The 20728-nt window shown below is 39.9% G+C and overlaps 2 protein-coding genes across 6 annotated transcripts in view; both read left to right on the forward strand.

The window, feature by feature from the left end:
• The window catches only part of LOC116046141 (zinc finger protein GLIS1), a 43522-nt gene extending 36519 nt beyond the window's left edge, over positions 1–7003 (forward strand). For all 4 annotated transcript variants that reach the window (XM_031294373.2, XM_031294375.2, XM_031294374.2 and 1 more), the window contains exons 7-9: positions 4695–4825; positions 4934–5032; positions 6039–7003. In XM_031294373.2, coding sequence (XP_031150233.1) covers positions 4695–4825; positions 4934–5032; positions 6039–6181 — 373 coding nt within the window. In that variant the 3' untranslated portion in view covers positions 6182–7003. The remainder of the gene's footprint in view (positions 1–4694; positions 4826–4933; positions 5033–6038) is intronic.
• A 3527-nt stretch (positions 7004–10530) lies between these two features.
• si:ch211-106k21.5 (leucine-rich repeat-containing protein 38) lies at positions 10531–19719 on the forward strand. Of its 2 annotated transcripts, XM_031294406.2 has the most exons (4): positions 10531–10891; positions 14549–14702; positions 15833–15995; positions 16078–19719. In XM_031294406.2, exon 4 carries the CDS (start codon positions 16080–16082, stop codon positions 17298–17300), a length of 1221 nt encoding a protein of 406 aa, XP_031150266.1. In that variant the 5' UTR covers positions 10531–10891; positions 14549–14702; positions 15833–15995; positions 16078–16079; the 3' UTR covers positions 17301–19719. The 2 variants fall into 2 exon arrangements, with proteins under 2 accessions (XP_031150266.1, XP_031150265.1); XM_031294405.2 differs by lacking the exon at positions 14549–14702 and having other exon boundaries at positions 10532–10891.
• The last annotated feature ends 1009 nt before the right edge of the window (positions 19720–20728 follow it).

The following is a 20728-nucleotide window of genomic DNA, read 5'->3' on the forward strand; positions in this document are numbered from 1 at the left end:
CCTCAGCAGTGCTCCTTGAAACTTTGTACAACTTGCCAATAAATGTTACGTGCTTTGCTCATGGGCAGCTCAGCAGTAGTAGTTAATTAATAATAGTTAATAGTTAGTTAATTTTCACATTTTGAGTTCCTGTTTAATGCGCTTGTTTTATTTCTTCATAGAGTGAAGTTACGAAAAATGATGCAGCTGTTAAACAATAAATGTCAAAAAATATGTTTTATGTTCTCACTGTCATGCATTTTGAAATTAAATTGCTTTATTTCTTGGAAAACAGAGTATTTTACTACTACTGTACTAGTGATGTACCCATTACCCAGAGGCAAACTTAAATGGTCAGTTCATCCAAATCACTCATCCAATTTCCCTCTTACCCCTGGTGGTGTCTGGCAAGGATTTGAGTTATCTCCTGCAGGGACTTCTGCTGCCAGCCCAATACAATGGAACTGAATGGGATTCCTTTTGCATTTGGCAGTTTTCATCCAGAGCTACTTTCTATGAAAGTATAGTGAAAACTGACCCGATCTTCTGCTCCTCTGTGCATTTTCAGGTGTTCACCCCAAAGTCTTTTATTCGTTTGACGGATCTGGTATGTACTAAAGCATTTTTTAACGGTTCAAACCTTCTAAGCTGTTCACGCCTGCGCTATGCTGAACCTCGAATACATGGACGCCATCAAAGCCCTGTTGTGATGTGACTTTTCTTTGCCTCTCTGGGACTCAGCACATGCCCAAGAACAGAGAGTGATGTGAGCTTGTGCATTCTTAAATAAACCAGAGACATTATCACCAGAGATTTGAGTTATGGCTTTGTGGTTACACTGATTGGGTAGTTGGAGGCCGCAGAACGTATGTGTACTGTAAACTGAGACAAATGTTGTCTAGCCCAGTATAAAAGTAGATGTGAGACTAAAAAGATACAGCTGAAGGCAGCAGTTTCTGGACAATATGGCTTCAAATCATTGGACATTGAAGAATTGCCCATAAAATAACTTTTTTTGGCACAACAGTAACAACAACAGCAGTCTATCTAATAAAAGAGAATTGATACGGGCCAAAATAAAATGTTTGGTGGTTTAATAAGTGATATAAAATCTTCACATACAATGCACATAGTTTCACATGAAATTGTCCAGTATTCCAGTGTTCAAATGGGCTTTAGGTCTTGGCAGATGAGTTAAGATGGGTTCTTCTCTCTGAACACAAATGCAAACCTATAACCTTGAGCCTGAAGTTTTGTTATTGACCTTGGAAACAACAGTTTGACAAAAGATTCTTAGCAGAAGGTCCACTTACTGGAAAACCGGATTTTTTTTTTTTTAAGCTTTCACCTGAAAACTTTCAGCCACATCTCATAAAAAAGATAGTTATGTAATGTTACTGTTAGTAGTAATAGTATTGTGTATTGTTTTCTGAAAAAGTGTTCAAACAGGCCTTGAAAATTATTGAAAGTGGATGGATTAAGGTCTTTTGTAAATTCTGGTTAAAAATGTATGTTGGCTGAGGATGTTTTTGAAAATGCTGGGTTTTTTTTTAAAATGAATATAAAATGATGATACAAAAAAAAAAAACACATTCATTGAAAAAGGCAGTTTTTAAAGGGTTTCCCATGGATTTTTATGGAGACAATCATGTTAAGGTTTTAAACTAACCAATGTCAATTTAAAGTCCTTTAAGTTAAAGGTCCCATGGCATGAAAATTTCACTTTATGAGGTTTTTTAACATTAATATGTGTTCCCCCAGCCTGCCTATGGTCCCCCAGTGGCTAGAAATGGTGATAGGTGTAAACCGAGCCTTGGGTATCCTGCTCTGCCTTTGAGAAAATGAAAGCTCAGATGAGCCGATCTGGAATCTTGCTCCTTATGAGGTCATAAGGAGCAAGGTTACCTCCCCTTTCTCTGCCGCCCAGAGAATTTGGCCCACCCACGAGAGAGGGACATCATGGCTTTCAAACGAGCAAAGTGGCAGTTGGTCAAGGCCACACCCCCACCCTCCACCTTGCTCCCCCCCCTCCTCAATAGCTACAGACACAGAAATGGCACGTCCTAATGAAAGCTCATTGTGGGACTGGCTCTAGTGGCTGTAATTCTGCACCAAGGCTGAATTTCGGGAAAGAGACTTCAGATACAGTATTAGGGGACCACTAAGGTCTATATAAAAGCATCCAAAGACCACCATGTCATGGGACCTTTAAAAAAAGATATATTTCAAAGTGCACATACACATATTGTACCTACATTTGTCCAGTGTTTCCATGTGTTGATTTCAAATGTTTAGGTCTTAGCAGAGGTGTTGAGATGTTTTTTTCTTTTCTGAACACAAATCCATCTTATTGCAGAATCTCTCAGCCTCCATCTCCTCAAAGTCTGCAGCCAGAGCTTCCATGAAGCTCTGCACAATCTGTCCATTGACGTCTCTTTATAGACACTGAGGATGTCATAGAATCCCACTGGTGCCCGCAGTACACGACGGCCTGCCAAAGCCAATACCAGACAAGCACTTGTTTTTCCCCCAAATGACTTAGCGAGACATTAAACACGTGAAAGTAAATTATCTGTGCTTCGCAGCATCAGGCTCTGACCTCATAGCCATGCGCGTGTTTACTCTGGCTGAGATGAGCCATTTCGACTTCTTTTAATTATTTAATACTTGAGGGATTCTGAGGCCTGCGCTAAGGCTTGTCCATCAGCGACTATTTGTGACGTGCAGTGTTTGTGTGTTTTGTGGTCGGGGAGAGCTGGATTGGCTTTTTGCAGCAGCGTCTCCATCAGAAACAGGCACACTAACCGGGATGGCTCTCACACAGAAACACTATTATACAATTTGAAGGAAAGAGAAGTAATGAAGTTTACTTTGCAGAAGCTCCGACTGACATCGGATCCAAATAGACGCTTTAACTGAAATGTTTTGACATGTCCACACATTTTTTGTATTTACTGTATCTCTAACATGCAGTAAGTGTACTCTAGTTTCTCTAAGTACTTGATAGGTAGCGCTTAGATCACATTAAATCTCCTTCTGTGTTACATACATTTAACATGATCCTCTCTGTGATCCAGTAAATCTATGTCACAGCATCTTTCCTCTGCCAAAACTGAAAACGGATCAGTTTAGTGGGCACAGGCTGGCACCTTTTGATAAACCGACTCATTCCCTCTGATGCTGCTATTAGAAAAGCAGCCATGGGTTGAATGCAGTATAATGTGCATATAAACATAAGAGCTTAAATTCTGCAAGCAGGATTCTTCTCATTCCAGATATAAGGAGGGCAGCTGGCTGCAGTTAGTTAGAAAGAAAAGAAAAACGATGAAGGGGTTTAGCCAGTAAAATATGATCAGAGAAACAGTTTCCTGAGGTGGTGCTGACAGCCACTCCCTCAGGCGCAGGCTCTCTGTTAAGCTCATGCATCTGAGAAGTTTTGGGTACACCGGCCACAAAACGACAGATCGACCCAGCAGGGCCGCGCACGGCACGGCTCAGACATCCCAGCTATGTTGTTGCAGAGTCGCAAGAATGTAAGCCGTGCAACAACCGCGGTTGTTTATAGTTAAGGTCAGCTCTGATGGTTCTGGGGCCACCGAGAGGGAATCCAGAGAAGTGTTGAATTCTTGGGGCTCACAGTCATCGCAGCACATTCATTTTAACAGTCGTAGCCTACTATATCAAAGCCCACTTTGTTTACATAATCCTATACAAAGCCTGGTCTTTATTACCTTGGTAAGCCGCAGCCATCTGTAAGTTATATCAGTTTGGGTTTCAAAAAGTCCTTCTGATTAATTTTGGCTTTTATTGTGTTTCTTCACTGAATGCAAAGACTGTTAAATTAAATGTAATAGCATTTGACATGGGAAATGGGTAATAAAGAGACCTGGGGATGATAAATGATAGATATGTAAAGAAATCTCCAAACATTTCCTTTTTTTATTGCTGGTCAGAGAGAGTATCTCTGACCAGACCTGGCTTGTTTATGAAGCCTACTAAAACCCTTCCAGCAGAATCCAAGGCCATTTGGCTCTCTGGGGACCAATACACTACAGTACATCATCCAGGAGAGTTCTCATGCCACATGAAATGCTGAGAGCGAGCTCTTTGAAGGAGCGGTGGGGGGAGTTTAAATACCATATTGGGGGTTTTCAGCTGCATATCTCCTTGGGGAGATATTCGGCTGCCTTTTCTTTCTTCTTGTCGACTTGGCTCAACTGACTCATTCGTTTCCATGTTGAGTCAATGTGTTTGTGCACAGTCAGCACATTCTTGCAGCGTAGCGATGGATACAACAGCCCCACACAAAGCCTGCCTACATTACCCGCCCCCCCGCCTCAAGGTGGAAACACTTCCTTGTATGAACTGCAGTGTTTGTACAAGAGGTTTACGTATTTACATGTTTGTGTCTGATAACACAGCTGCTGCCACGCTGCCAGATAATGGTCATCAGCATAAATACTTGATCTGGGTTTGATTTGAACATTAATGAAACCTAATTTTTTATAACTATACCAACAGTAGATCTTTTTTTTTAAAGTGAGTCCAAGGCTGTGATGGCGTTGGTGCTTGAATGTTTGAAGCAACAACATTTATGAATAAAACATGCATTAATCAAGTTTAAATGTTCATCATCGTTGTGTATATCATTTTTCACACACATAAATGTTCATGTTGGGGAGTAATTCCGCTACCTGATGTTGTGTCGCCAACAGGAACAGACCTACATCGTTGTTCATGTCCGCTGACGTCAGCCCCGGGAGCTCCTCATCAGACAGAGGGGACGTCCAGCTGCAAGGTTACCACAAAACCTACAACCACCAACAAGTATTCTCACAGCAGCAAGGTACTGACAGAGTCCACCGAGCATGTGTCAACATCAGCAGCCTCAACACATCAGAATGACGTATAGTTCTTGGTGCTGTTCTTGATGTTTCCTCTGTGCTTCTCCAAGGATGTCTGTACGGAGAAGGGAAGGTTGTTCAACCAGTCAGCGAAGAAGGCTTCGAACCTGCCAGTTACTTCCCAACCTCCTGCGCATCGCACTCTACAGGTAAGACTGCAGAGTAAAGGCGTCCATGTGCCCCAATCAGAGTGCTTCTTGGATGGTCGGACAGTGTCTGAAACCTCTCCCCTCTCCTCCCACCACACCTTTCGTTGTGATTGGCCAGATGTGCGTTGGTGAGAAAGTAAGCTGGATTTAAACTTCTCTCTCTAAGAGCGTTTGCATCCATCTGTATTTATGTACATGTTCAGGGTGCACATGAAAAAAAAAATCTAAAGCTTTTTATACCTTGGCTGAGGTGAAAAAGTTGGTTTATCAATAAAAGCATAATGCGAGAGTGCAATGGTAACAGACTTGGAGAATAAATCATGACGTACATCAAGCAGGTGACTTGAACGCCCACAGAAGAGACAAAACTGGTGGCAGACGAAAACATCAGATCTTTTGAGTGATGAGGAAACTGTAACGTGCCTCAAATTAATACACAAAACAAACATGAACACAATATTTCCATCATGTTATCTATATTTCATTCCCATCACTGACTGGTGGTCTTTTGCTTTCGGCATCTCATTGCGCCCTCTTCTTCTGCCTCTGGCTCCCTTTTTTAAAATTCTTGACTCAACTATTACTGTCACTTTGTGAACAACCGAGTGCAACACTATGAACGTCCTCCAGGAGAAACTGTCTGAATATGTGCTCTGTTATCCCCATATTTAAATGATTATCGAGTCTCCACCCTCTCTATACAGTATGGACACATAGATAACACATTGTACAAACTTATTATTTTCTAGCTGGTCTGTAAAACTCATCTCATGGTATATTTGTTTTCTGAACTGGACTGCTGGGGGATTCCTCTCTTATCTGTTTAATTTGCTTTAGGAGGATTCGGCGTTAATGACAACACAATGTAAGGTAGCTAACTGGCAATGAGCTCTTTGTAAAATTATATAAAAGGTTGATTCTTAAAATAATCACAGGCCCACTCTCCTTCACATGAAAAGAAAGGAGCTGCTGTGAAAAAGTACATTTTCTGTTTTCCTCCCCTCAGGGTTCGACTTGTTGCAGGACCAGCAGGGCCAGGCTGGGGCCGATTACTCCATGTCTCCCTGCTCAGACGACAGCTTCCTTTTCCAGGCGGGAGGCGTCGACCGCTGCCTCAACCAGATCTACTCCATCTACCTGGACTCATGATGAGCCGCCCAGAACCAAACAAAACTGAATCAGTAATCACTTTGTTTTCCTGAAGACAAAATGCAGCTTGTATGATGTGTGGCGGCAGACAATCACAACAACAATATACTGTTTATTCAAGGCTGAAGTTGAATTGTTCTTCTTGACAGAAAATATGTCAGTGGGAGTTTTAATGGTACAAACAAGCTGTAGAATTGACTAGAGGCAGAGCTGCGGGCAAAGAGGAAATCTGTTCGGATTATAAATGTGAATAGTGAGTGAGTTTTTTTATTCAGAGATGGACACAGCATTTGTGAGCTGGATAGAATGAGCTACAAGCTTTTATTTGCTGGTTTGATCTGTTAGAAAGCCATGTAGCCAGCTCTCTGGCTGGGGTTAAATTCTGCCTCCAGGAAATGTCAAAACAACAAGAGAAATTGGTAAACCATGCAAAGAGGCTAAAACTGGGCTGACATGGAATGGTATCATGGCCAGAAAGATAAGTGTGTTTCCCCAAACAGGGGCGTAGCACAAAATGATGGGCCCCTCCCCGCATCCACAGCTATTCATTCTAGCATCTTTTTGTCAGTCCCCTTTTTCCCCCTAGTCCGATGCCCCTGTCCCCAAAAGTCAAACTATTCCTTGAAAGTTGTAGCATGTAACCAAAGTGTTACTGAGAAACCTCCAACTGCTTGTTAATTTACATTGTGCTGCACAGAAGGGAACTGCAGGAGAACCTGTAGCAATGCTGCCACCCAGCATCTGAATGACTGTATATAAATGTACTTTACCGTCTGTGGTACAGATCAGTGTGGATGACTCCTGGGACTTAAAACTGACACAAAAACAACAAAAACTGCACTAAAATGTATCGTCTATGATTTGTCTGTCATAGACTGAGTGGTGCCAACAAATTGGTTCAATGTATGTAATCTAACAACGAACAAGACAATATCGTAATCTCCTTTTTTTTATATTGTCTCTTCTGTTCCTTTACGTGTTTGTTGTATCAGTGTTATATTCAGTGAAGGGGTGGGGGGGGGCATTGTTTACAATAAGTTCTCTGCACTCTACTACGCTGTCTCATCACAGAGAAAATGACCAACCAAATGTTTACACTGATTTTGTAGCAATTCAGAGATTTTCTTATTCATGTCATTGAACAGTGTATATAGACTGTATAAAAATGCACCTGTCTTTTATATCTAAATAAATAAATAAATTGGTTTGTATATGTTTGTGTTTATTTCAGCTTGTGTTGTTGGAAAGTGTGTAGATCTATGTTGAGTATGTTTTGAACTTGTTGAGTGCTGGTTAATACTGCCATCTATTGGTCATACATTTAAAAAACAGAGTAGAGGGACAGCTGACAAGTACATCTCGCTGCAGTCTGCGGGAAGGCGGGGCTTGACATCAAGCAATCTTTTAATTTTATTTTAAAATTTTATATCTATAAATGTAATGCCATGTTTTTTATTTTGAATCTTTTAATTTTATTTTAAAATTTTATATCTATAAATGTAAATGATCTGAAAGAAAACCGAATAGGCTAGTCACCAATTTAAAAATGACATGAAATTATATTTTAAAACTTTAAAAAAGGACTGACAAATAAGAAAGCCATCCGGACTCTGAACATTTACAATGCCTTACAACCTCTTTAATATAAATTTCATGCGCCCCTTTTTCGTGTATGTATGTATGCATTTAATGTTTTCAATGTGTTTATGGATCTGTACTTGAATAATAAAGGTTTTTGAAGACAAAAAAAAATTAAAAAAAAAAGACAGCCTGGTAGAAGCTGATATAGCCTCTGATTCACATTAGATAGAAACTGATGATGTAGGCTAAACACAAACGATATTTCATGCAACAGTGAAGTTTTCATGTAGTTACTACTGATTTCTGATTTTGAAATGATATCCAAATTTGAAAAATGGGTCATTTTAAACCTTCTTAATATTGATGACAATGTGTTCAAACGGAAAACGAACCATATTTCATTTAATTTAGCCCTCAAAAGTAGAATGGTCTGTTGTTTCGTTATGGACTTTCATATTAACAGCAAGAATTCAGTCACAACCAAATGTACAAAGGGGCAATTTTGCTTTAACAATTAACAGGTGAACCAGAAGCATACAGGTGAAACTCGAAAAATTAGAATATTGTGCAAAAGTTCATTTATTTCAGTAATTCAACTTAAAAAGGTAAAACTAATTATATAGACTTATTACATGCAAAGCGAGATATTTCAAGCCTGTATTTGTTATAATTTTGATGACTATGGCTTACAGTTTATGAAAACCCTCAGAAAATTTGAATATTGTGAAAAGGTCCAATATTTTAGGCTCAAAGTGTCCCACTCTAATCAGCTCATTAATCCAAAACACCTGCAAAGGGTTCCTGAGTCTTTAAATAGTCTCTCAGTCTGGTTCACTAGAACTCACAATCATACGAGATGCTCCTCGGATATTACCTGCACAGTAACACACCTAATCTAAGTATTTCAAAAGGTCGAACACACATACAGATGTCTAGATACAGTAAAATCGCTACGTGATTAACGTTATATCCGAGGGTTGAAGTTGCATTTTAACAGCAGTGCAAGTTGCGGCTGTGGTTTAGCTGAAGCTAACGCAGCCTGAGCTTTCACGTTACAATATAAAAGGTGTTGACCGTTGACTTAGCTAGCACGCAAACAGTTCATTTACATGTCTACGAGCATGTTAGCAAACTACACCAAAAGACAAATACTGAGGGATATTGATAGAAAGCAGGGGAAACGAGTAGGCTACTTCCATACTTTTTAGCATTGGCTAATTAGCAACCTGCCTGCCATGATCAGATGTAGCTTCCGAGCTAGCTAGCAGCTAGCCCCAGAAGCTCATGAAAACAAGGCTTTCACCGGAGCAGTCTTACGTTATTTCCGAACCACTCTTTTCGTTTCAAAGTCGGAAATCAAATGAACGAAAAAGTACACGGACCCAATTACAGTTCACTGTTGTTGCATGAAATGTCTTGTGAAATGTGTTTAGCTTACATCAGTTTCTGTCATCTAATGTGAAACAAGAGGATATCAGCTTTGCTACCGTCTTGGTCCGTTCGAGCGTATGGGGAGACGACGTAGGTAAAAAAAAAAAAAAAAAAAAAAAAGAAAAAAATGACTGACTTGGATGTGGGCGGGGCTTGATGTCTAGCCCCGCCTTCCCGCAGACTGCAGCGAGATGCTCCTCACAGCTGAAGTCAAAATATGCAAATGAAAAATATACTGTAGTGAAAGGAGAAAGTTTACTTAGCAATTCCATTAGAGAGCTGATGAGACAATGTGTGAAAATAAATACATAAATACATAGTTTAAATTCATTTTGATGTAACAGATATTGATTAAAAAATGACAATTAGGCTTTGAAACTTAACATGAAAGATAAATATTAGAATTAAAACAATCTACTCGTGTAATATATAACCAGGGAAGTGCTAACTATCAAAGGAAGTGTAGAAAGAACGTATTAACTGATTAAATAAAGAACTTCTTAATGAGCAATTGATCAATTCAATTAAACGTGTAACCAATCAAAGTCATTTAAACAAATCGACAAGCAATAAGCGACAAAAGGAGTTGAAATAGCCGTTGATGATGCTATATTTGCAAATGACACCACAGAGATCAGAGAAGAAGTCTAATGAACTCATTTTACATTAATCAGCTGTGTGTCGCCACACCTGCAATTAATGGTTGCCATGGTGATAGTACCTGCTGAGTGACTCCTGGGTTAACAGACCGATGTAAGTCCCACAAAACTCCAGTTAGTGTATATCGGTAGTGGCAAGTACATTTACTCAAGTACTGTACTTAAGTACAATTTTGAAGTACTTGTACTGTACTTGAGTATTTCTATGTTCAACTACTTTATACTTCTACTCCACTGAATGTATTTGATTACTTTGCAGATTCTGATTAATAATACAAGATAGGCCTATAATCAACAAAATGGTGATGTAATATTATATATTAGGATAAAACTGTATTGATCCCCGGGGAAATTCACAAGCATGTAACGCAGTTAAAAGTTGCCTCACTTTTACCAGCTGCAACATTAAAGTGATGAACACATTAATGCATCAATAATTATAATCCAACTATATATTCTGAAATGAGCCATTCTGCATAATGAGTAGCCTACTTTTACTTTTGTTACTTTCAATATATGTTAATGCTAATTCTTTTGTATTGTTACTTTAGGAAAAAATATGAATAATAACATAATAATAATAACTCTTGTAACAGTTTAGTGAGAAAGTTCGTTCAGCCAGCAGGGGGGGCTTTGCGCTCACAGCACTGCATCAGCTCCGTTCAACTTTGTACCGAACTCAGTAAAGATCAAATCTGTCAACTTCAAATCGCAGATAGACGCACTTTGACCTAACACTGTGTATGATTAAACATGCTCTGCACTCTCACACACACACATACATACATAGATAGCCCTACATATATATACACACACGCACGCCCACACACTCTGGAAGCTGTATTTCCACATCCCGCTCGGAGGGAGACACACCCTCAGATCCGGAGGAGAAGAGGTTCAGCTGGGTAGTTGATGGGATGCAGAGAGGAGAAAAAGACGCTACTGCTGCTGCCGTCGCTGCGGGTGATGTTTGGATCCTCGATCCCTCGTGATCTTCTGACAGAGAGCAACAGGGCTGCAGCAGGCATGCCAAACACAGGTAAGACAACACTTTTTTTTTACGTTTTATATCTCAAACAGGTGTGCATTTATGTTCTGGGGTGTTTATCTGTATTTTGTTTTTGCATATTTGTAAGAGCTTTAGTCATCCACGCCGGGTACAGTTGTAGTTATGGTGGGTTTTAACTTAAAATAATGGTATTATTGTGTGTTTTGTGTAGAACTGCAGCCAGATAATGATCAATACTGAAGTCATGGGTCCAAGTCCTCCCTCGTGTAAATACACGCCTCTTCAGAAAATTTGACCAGACAGCAAAAAAAAGAATGACATTATCTCATTAACTGGGGGTTTTCTACATGTTATTGACACTGTTAGACATTGTTAGATTATGTTCTGTACAGTTTATTTCCCTACATGCTGTTTAAAAGACCTCTCCTGGCAAAGTAGTGAATCCTGAATAATTTTTATTTTCTTTCCCTAAATTAGGGATATTAGCCTTTAATTAGCATTTAAAACACCACAACTTTCAATTATTGGACACATACAAATATTTTATGATGAAAAGCTGTATGAAAGGAGAATTGAGGCCGTTATTTCAGAGGAAGCTCTGCTGCCAGAGAGGATGTGACAGCTCACATTGTTAGCGAGTGAGATCACCCATGTTCTCCAGATTGAAACCCTGTGGGCACTCTTCACACCCTGAGAGGAGATGAAAATCTCTCTGTTTGGATGAAGAGGCTTCTTGCTTGCAGTTCTGGTTCTGAGGCTCAGTGAAGGTCAACTAGTGTCTCTTGTGTTGTGTGTAACTTCGAAATCCAAAGATCAACTCATCTGTCAAGTGCTTTACACAAATTTACAGAAACCTCAAAAAGTGCAGATCTCCCCCAGCTGTCAGATTCTGAAAAGTGTTAAGTGGTGAGTTGACTCTAACCTTTAGACTGCTTCTGTTATCAGGCTGAGTTAAGTTATCTCCACTAAGTTCAGTGAGTTATCTCCACTGAGATGAATGCATGGAATACAAAAATCTTACTTCATTCTAAATTTGCTCTTTCTTTCTTCTTCTTTTTTTTTACAAAAAGTGGACCAAAGCATCCAAATCTAAGCAAATTATTACCTATGTGCACCCACACACACCTTTCCTTTTCCTATTCAGAGTGATCGAGCTTTGAATGTATTATCTGTTGATAGCTATCAGTTAGGACAAAGCTTTTTACAGAGCAGTGCAGCATGCAAATAATGACAGAGTTAGAGGATATTAAAAGCTGTATACCAACAGGAGGTCAGTTCACATGGTAACATTTGAGATTATAGTTTAAGACTAAAAGCAAACACTAGTTGTATCCACTTATCTGAAAAATACTTTATTGTTTTTATCACACCTTCAACTGTATTAATGTCCATCAAAGCATTAAGTGATTGTTAAAGATGCTTTGTAAATACATTTCCCCAAACATGACTTGATTCACTACTGAACAAAATCAGCTCTTTCTTTATTTTCTGGAGGATGTATGAATAAATCACTGCTTGATAATGAACAAAAATGAAACAAACAGCATCACAAAACAAGAAAAGTCACATATATTTTATATTTAAAGCTGCTATAATAAATATTTTTATATTAAAGCTGGAGTGCGGAACTTTAGTCTTCCCCTCTGGCAGTGAGAGTAATTACATGAACACTGTCAACACGCTTAAGAAAAGCAGTGGGATTCCAAATAACGATGTGTCACTGTGGACTCTCCCCCCTTCCTATCTGCAAAGTATTGGGTAATATAGGTAAATTGACATAGCCTACCGTGTAACTTATCAGAGAGCCAGCTACGCTGTGAAGAACTGTAAGTGAGTGAGCAAGGTTGGTTGATGGCGCTCCGTGTACTGCTCATGTAACAACGTTGTTGTGGGGTTAAAAAACTGCTCGTTCTGAGTACAAATAAGCTGTATCGGACAATCGGCATACATCTGGTGCACCAGCGCGGTAATGGCACCACCCAAACCAGACACCACAACTGAGAAATGAAAAGAGCTTTCCCCGGTGCCCATAGGCTTAATCAATATTGTGTGAATTTGTTTAGCAAAGGCTTGAACGTAACAGATGTTCATGTATATGTAATAGATCCCCACTCTAGCTTTAACAATGGATCACATGGCTACTTGTATGTGAAAGGGGTTGCTCATAGTGAATTATCACCCGACTCCACAGTTCTTCTCAGCTCTACAGAGCTTTTTTAGCTCGGTTTGTTTACTGCCCACAACTTTACCGTTTGGGCTCACCGCTCTCATCCTTTTCAGCAGCAGGCAGCTGGTTTCAATGAAAAAGCTGTACGTTACCTGTCCAGCATCAAACAGCAGAGAGACAAAGTTGGCGACCAGCTGGAGAACATAATGGAGCATTTTGCAGCAAAGAGCCAGATATTTACCTCAGGAGTCGGTAGAGACCAAAAACAGAGCTAAAATGAGGGTGAATACTGGATTTATATTCAGCAGGTGGCCAGAAACACGACTTCATGTGAATGCTAATGTTGTTCTGTGTCTGATGGTGGATGTGTAAATTTAAGCAACAGTTTGCTAACACATTGCCATACCAATCAATAAATGCATGGTATCAACCTAAAAGGTCAAAAATATGTTAATATTGTGTTCTCGGCTCGTTTCTGCTGCTCCCAAGTGGCCAAGAAATCACTTCTTGCAGCTTTAAGGGGCACATTTTCATCAAGGAAACCTTATATTAGCATGAAAGCATGTAGTTTTAGTCTCAAGACCCTTTAAAAGACATCTTAATACTTTACTCCGTAGTATAAAACTGTCTCTGCACACTACTTGATTTAATTTAGCCTACTTAGTCACTTTCCACCACATTGGCTGAATAATGGCATGTCAGGTTATTGTTAAGAATATTGTCACAAGGCAGTCTAAATAAATCTGGGTAACATATACAACCTTCTTCATACCTACAACATCTCATCCTCCCATATACTCTGTCAAAGACTCTGCGCTCTTCACAAAGGGTCAGTTTCTTTCCTTTGACACACACTTCCTGCATTTGTTAGAGAGGCGTTTGCTGCTCTTCTGAAGTCAAGGCTTCTTATTTCCATTGTTGTTTTTTTTGTTTGGGACTCTTAAAGAGGAGCTCCCATTGATTGTTTTACATAAAGGTACATTTTGGTGTTTGGAGCTTGACGCCATAGATGTAGCATAAGAACTGGTTACTTGATTGCAAGATGGTGTTTGTTAATTTTTAATGGAAGTTGCTGCTGCTAGATAGAGATACAGAACATCAATACTCAAATATCTTAGACATTTTCAACCAAAAAGGGTTAATATATATATATGGACAGAACAAACAATTTATGTTGTTTTTATGGCAATAATGATTATTTTCTTTGTTGATTTGTCTGCCTATTAGTTTAGTTAGTTTAGTTTCCATTCATTGAATAATCATTTGGTCTAGCTAGCTAAGATATTTTAATGTCTTATTTGGTCCAAACCAACAGTCCAAGCCCAAAAATATACACTCTCCTGTAAGAAATTACTAAGAAAACGAGCAAATATTCACATTTTCAGAAGCTGAAACAAGTGGATTTCAAGCATTTTTGCTTAGAAAAATACTTTATCCGTTATCAAAATTTATTTTCTTTCGACCTATTGTTTCAGATGTGTGTTTCTCTGTTTGATTGTTAGTTGTGTCGTTTCCATTAGCAGGTGAAGTGAGGTTTCTTTGTGGTTAAGAGGTCTAGATGATCCCAGTTGACAACGGTGGTCCTACTTAAACCCTCCACTGGTCATGAATTGGCCCTGTTGTTTGGGGAGTTAGCACATTCCTGCCTCCGAACTGTGGAGCAGCTTTATTGTGGTGAGTGAGGAAGTCTGATGTCACGACCAAACACATTAACTCTCCCTCTCTTCCTGGCTGCTTCACATGTAAAGTCCTTCAGAAAACACAGGCCTTGTATATGTCGACCACATCTGTTTGTTATGTTCAGGCAATGTTACAGAGAACATAGGAGTTTTAGAAAGTGACCATCAATTAGTTTTATTATGTCTCCAATAGCAGAGTTTCCCAAATGTTGTAATGCCACGGTCGCTCAATCTAGACACACGGAAGGAACGAAACCTGAGATTAAAGTAGTCATACAGGGGTAATTTCTACTACATGAAATAAGCAGTTTTACATTATTTTAGGGGCCTTCTCAAACCTCGTCAGGGTCATTTATGCTGTTTTCTACTGTACAAATGTGTCTTGCCTGTTTGTTCCTTTTAATTTTAACATTAACCTGCCCACTGCACTGTACTTTGTTGGACATGCCCAACCCATTCAAGTTGTACCATAGTAAACAACATGTATGAGTGGAGAGACGAAAAAAACATATTTTTCTGTTTCCCAACAGAATTCAAAATATAGGCCTGTTGTCTGGCAACCAAAATTTTAAAGTGTTTTATTCCAAGAGCAATTAACATTTTAAACTGAAAACGAAAACATTTTTTTCTCAATAGGATTGTATTCTGTTTCAATCTTTTATGCATTGTTTTAAGTATTTGAATTGTATTTTTTTTTTTACAAGTACTACTGTGGTTTTGACTTGATGGTTTCCTGTCACATATTTGTTTGTTTCAACTCAAAAACAATACAATTGTATTCTATCCTATTCTAATACCTGTATTTAAAGACATTGTCAATACATTTGAAAGTTCAGGTTAGTTGTCAAGCACAATCTCATACTGAAGCAGATGAAAACACTGATTGAATGAATGGAGTCTGGGATTTTGAAGTAAAATAATATTTTTTTTTGGAGTAAAACCTTTTTTTTACAGTACATCAGATTTGAGAGGGTTTTCAGTCTAAAACGTAAACTCGATAACCTGCTTGTTTAACTACTTTACGCTCCAGCTTTACCTTTGAGTAATGTTTGTACAACTTCCATCTGCCAATTAACAGCAGCCTTCACGTGAAAGTCATTGTAGCATCTGTTTCCTCTCCAACAGCCAAACACTGGACTCCTGATCCCTACTGACCCGTGTCACCATGCCAACTCCCACGATCCTCACAGCAACAACAAATCCTCGGAGAAGTTGCTAGGTTTACAACTGTGAGCCTACATAAAGTAGATCTCCTCCAGGGCTGAGAGAAAGAGCGACCAGAAGAGAGGTAGGGCTGCCTGAGAAAGAGGCATGGGACACTATGGCATAATGAAGTTACAGTCTGTGTTTTAATGTATTTTCTATTTCAGAGATGGCTTGCCAGTGTGGTGCCCTGCTGATTTTAACATTGCTGGTGAAGATGGGACTGGTGGGTGGATGTGTGTGTCCAGCAGCCACCATTTTGTCCCAGTTTCCCTCTGAGGTTCCTGCTGACGTCTGTTGCTTGAACTACTCCGGCTCTGCTTTCAGCCATGTGCGCTGGTCTGTGTTTACCAATGAGACAAACATAGAGACGCTGGATCTCTCCTTCTGTAATATCACTTCTATTCATGTGAGTGGCAGAGATGCCTCTACATTACAGAAGGTTTACTTAGGTCATAACAGACTACCAGCATTGCCAAGGAAGTTTCTGGCCAGCCAGCGCAGCCTGATAGAGGTGGATTTGAGCGAGAACCTGATTCAGCAGCTTCCTGAGGGTTTTCTTCAGGACTCAGACAGCCTCCAGAAACTGTATCTGCAGGGAAACCAGCTACGCTTCCTCCCAGCCTCTGTGCTGCAGAAGCCCAGTCTGCAAATGCTGGAGCTGGATGGGAACCCCTGGGACTGCTCCTGTTTGTTCATGGAAGCCCTGGAGGAAGGCAGGAAGGTTAACAGGACCACTAAGCTGGAGGATCTGGTTGGGAACTTGACCTGCGTCTCTCCCCGGCACCTGGCCGGCAGGACTGTGTTGTCGGTGAGGCTAAGCGACGCATGCCGCCCAGCTGGCCTCACCGCACTCTTCATCGTGCTTCCTCTTCTCATCCTCTCCACCTTGGTGCTTTGCTGGTGCTGTGGGAGGAAGAGGAAGGAAGCACCTGTGAGCACCTCAAAAAAGAGAGCTTCCGGCTCCAGCTGCAATGGCCAGAAGCCTCACAGCAAGCAGAAACCTGCAGCAACTGAGCAGAATAAAGCTGGAAACTGTGGCAATGAGGGGATCCTGAAGAACCAGCTGCTGCTACGCCCATCATCCGCCCTCCTGGGCAGCACCAGGGACATCTATGAAGAGGTGGAGATTAGGCTGGGCTCAGTGGAGTCTCTTCCCCGAGTCTCCACACACGGTTCCAGCTCCACAGAGGGGAGGCAGGGCCCCCAGGGGCCGGACGGGGCCAGCAAGACAGACCTGGACACAGTCAGCGTGACAGAAGTGATGAAAGACTCAGCTGACAGGGAGAAGGCTTACCTGACCCAGTCAACAGAATACTACAGCCTGGTGCCGGGTATCGAACTGGAAGACTCGGACCACGGTGAGTATGAGAACGTCGACCTCTCGTGACACCATGTTAAAGGAATAGTTCGACATTTTGGGAAATAATCTTTTTTTTTTCTTGACAAGAATCAGATGAGAAGATCTGAACCACTCACATGTTTGTGTATTAAAAACCCTTAAAACCTGTTTTCTCAATCAGCTTCTCAGTATGAGTGATGAGGTTTTATATGAACACAAAATGTTTGGTTAGTTCACACAAGGAGCAAGCAAGTTACAGTATCTATTGAAACAGAATGTGTGGTCCAACCACTGTGGTATCACATTGTAAGAGGAAGTGATTTAATCAGGACCTTTTCCTGTGGGACCTGAGGAACGCAGTGACGGTTTGAAAGAGAGGCCCACTTTTTTTCACTCTGGAAAAAAACTAAGAAATTTATTTTATTTAATGTTACACTCCATGAAAATGTATACTGTTGTTTTCACGTCTTTAATAAAGAACAGGCAAGCATTTGTATGTACTTTCCTGTACCTCACCCACATGTAATAATTATATGCATTCCACGTTTAACTTGTTACATATTATACTGCATACAGGAGGTTCTGGTTCCTTCACCTTACTGCACCTGCACCTCAAATACGTAGGTTCCGAACAATGACTAATTCCATTGCAATGCTCACAGTTAATTTATTGTGAAATGTGGAATGTAATGCTTAGGTGAGAAGTCAAAATGTATACATGTCCTTGTTAAGCAAGGATAAAAGGCCTGCTCATGCTTTATGTCACACACTAAAACTTGCATATATGTTTTCACGGCAGTCAGATGTAAATGTAGGTGAATGCTGGTTTAAGATAAAAAATATCTGTAGTGCCGGTTCAGTAAACTGAGATACAGAGCAATTTTGCACAGTGGTGCTACAATATAATGACACTGGAGAGGCGGCCTACACAAAAGACACACAATAAACATCAGCGTCATCGCTAAAGGTGCAGGATGCAAACACTGGATCGTTATCAGATGTGGAAAGAGACATCTCAATGCTATTTCGCGTTCAGTGAGACAGACACAGATGAGGGAGTGGGTGCAGCTATAAGGGTGTGGAGCTTCCTGGAATTTGAAACAACGGACGTGTATTTTTTTCCAGAAGGGTTTTCACGTATTTTACATCAAAGCTTTATTCATCAACATTGTAAGGTTTACTACCAGAAGCCCATAGATCAAAAGACAAGCAAATAAGTGAATGTTGCATTTTGTAATTTTGTACACAGAGAAATAACATAAATGTAATTGTAAACACGACCGTGGCTACTGGTCACTGAGTTCATGTCTTCTGTATTTTGTTTCTTTGTTTATTTTTAGGCAAAAACGTTTTTAGCAACCTTTTGGGTAGCTCTGTTTGTTTGTTCTGTTGTTGCTACGCCTGTCAGACTGCACATACGCAGTTAACAGTGATAACAGTGGCAGATTTACTATAATTGGTGATTTATTTAAACAGTTGGGTTGACAACAGGCTATTTATTTCTAGCTGGTGACCTTTTTCATTTTACTGGCTGAAATTGAGATCACTGGCAGATTTTATTAGCTGTAGCTAGCTACCTAGCTAGGTTAGCTAATTAAACTAACAATAGTTCCATTAATTTGTTGAAAACACTCTCAGGCAGATAACATTAGCTTAATCTCAAAAACCATCCAGGACCATCAATACTACAATAAATAGTGGGTGTGGTCGTGAATAGGGCCTTTTTTAACGTAATTTGTAACCCTACAAACTGATGATTTTAGTTGAAAGTAACACTCAGTTACTAGCCTACTGTAGCTATAGTAAGCTAGCTATAGCAGGACATGCTAACGATTGAAAGATATGTTACAGCAGATAAACACTTTTTTTTCTTGAGATTACAAGTAGTGTTCATATAAATCCAAAATGTGCCTGCTGTACCTGGTTTGCTAAGCTATTATTGGGCTGTTAGCGGGATGGGTTTATCAAAAGTGAAAAAAACTTGTCTTGTCTTTTGAGACATAATATATTTAAATTTGATTACTTTTAAGTTCATCATTTGGATAGGATACCTGGCAGTAACCTTCAAAAATGCTTTGAAACAGCATTAAGACCTTCAGGTTGGAAATCAAATTTACAGAAAGTAGGCTATATTTGATGGTTAACTGAATAAATGAAATATGAAAAATCTAAATTTAGAAACCTTTTTTGTGGTTTATGGTCAAACATTTCAAAGGGATGAGGCCTATGACCTCGATATTTCAAAATTCTTGCCTATAGTTGTGATTGTAAGTTGGAAGTACAATTAGGGCTTATGGAGTGTTTAGTGGTAAAAACTGCTGCAGTGACAGCTACTAAATAACATGTAGGCCTAGTAGCATGAATAATCCTTCTCTGTTAAAACAAAATGGGTATACTGGTATATGATACATAATAAAAGCACTGATTTTCATCATTATGTTTATACTGACAGATGCACTTGATTGTTTTTGTTTGCAAAACATTAAATATTGTTGAAAGAAAAATTAAAAAAAAAATGTTTTCAAGATTTCTGTCTCAGGATTGTGTATGATGATGATGATGATGAAGGCAAACACCACAAAATAGAGAGGAAAGAAAACCCAAACTGTGTCATTAGCTCGCTGCATTTTTTGAGAGCATGCTCCAGATCTTTTTTTCTGTGGCCCCTCAGCTCTTTCTGCCCTGACAATGACCCAGGCCTGTTCCAGCTACCTGAAATCCCACTTTTCCTTTGAGCTCTAATTTCACTCACCGTGGGAAGTTGTAATTACAGCATTGGGTTACCCGAACGATCAGTCTGTCCTGTTCTCAGTGGTCTGAGCCCACGACCAGACGATCCAGTAGCTGAGGCCAGGAAATGACTGAGCAGAAAACAATTGTTGGAGTATCCATGGATGCTAATCTGGGAGTTTATTTCATCTAGAACAAGATTACAGAGCAACCACTGAGTCTAGATTTACACAGGATGGAGACACAAACATAAGTGGAAACTCTTTTTGAAATAGTTAAAAAATATATATTTTTGTGCCATACTTACAGTGGTGGAAGAAGTACTTAGGCCTTTACTTAAGTTAAAGTTCACAGTGTGGAAATACTAATAAGTAAAAGTCCTGCACTCAAAATCTTACTTCAATAAAAGTACATACATATAAGCATCAAAATATACTTAAAGGTGCAGTAGGTAAGACTTATAAAACTTTCTGTCATATTTGCTGAAACTGACCCTATGTTCGAGTAGAACTACATGAAGCAGGTAATTTAAAAAAAACAAAATCTGGCTCCTCTGGCACCACCTACAGCCTGTAGTGCAATTTGCAAAAATCCACCGCTCCCTGTTCAGATGCACCAATCGGGGCCAAGGGGGGTGTCTAACTGCGTGTCAATCACTGCTCATGCACACGCATTCATTCTTCCTTGTGAGGGGAGGGGCTTAGGAGACCGTTTTGGGCTTTACCTGAAAGGGGGGAGGGACTGAG

The sequence above is a fragment of the Sander lucioperca genome, chromosome 9, assembly GCF_008315115.2.
Source record: "Sander lucioperca isolate FBNREF2018 chromosome 9, SLUC_FBN_1.2, whole genome shotgun sequence".
Lineage (NCBI taxonomy): Eukaryota > Metazoa > Chordata > Actinopteri > Perciformes > Percidae > Sander > Sander lucioperca.

Excerpts from the sequence above, each read along its gene's own strand:
- si:ch211-106k21.5 (XM_031294406.2), top strand. The coding sequence starts at position 16,080 with ATGGCTTGCCAGTGTGGTGCCCTGCTGATTTTAACATTGCTGGTGAAG.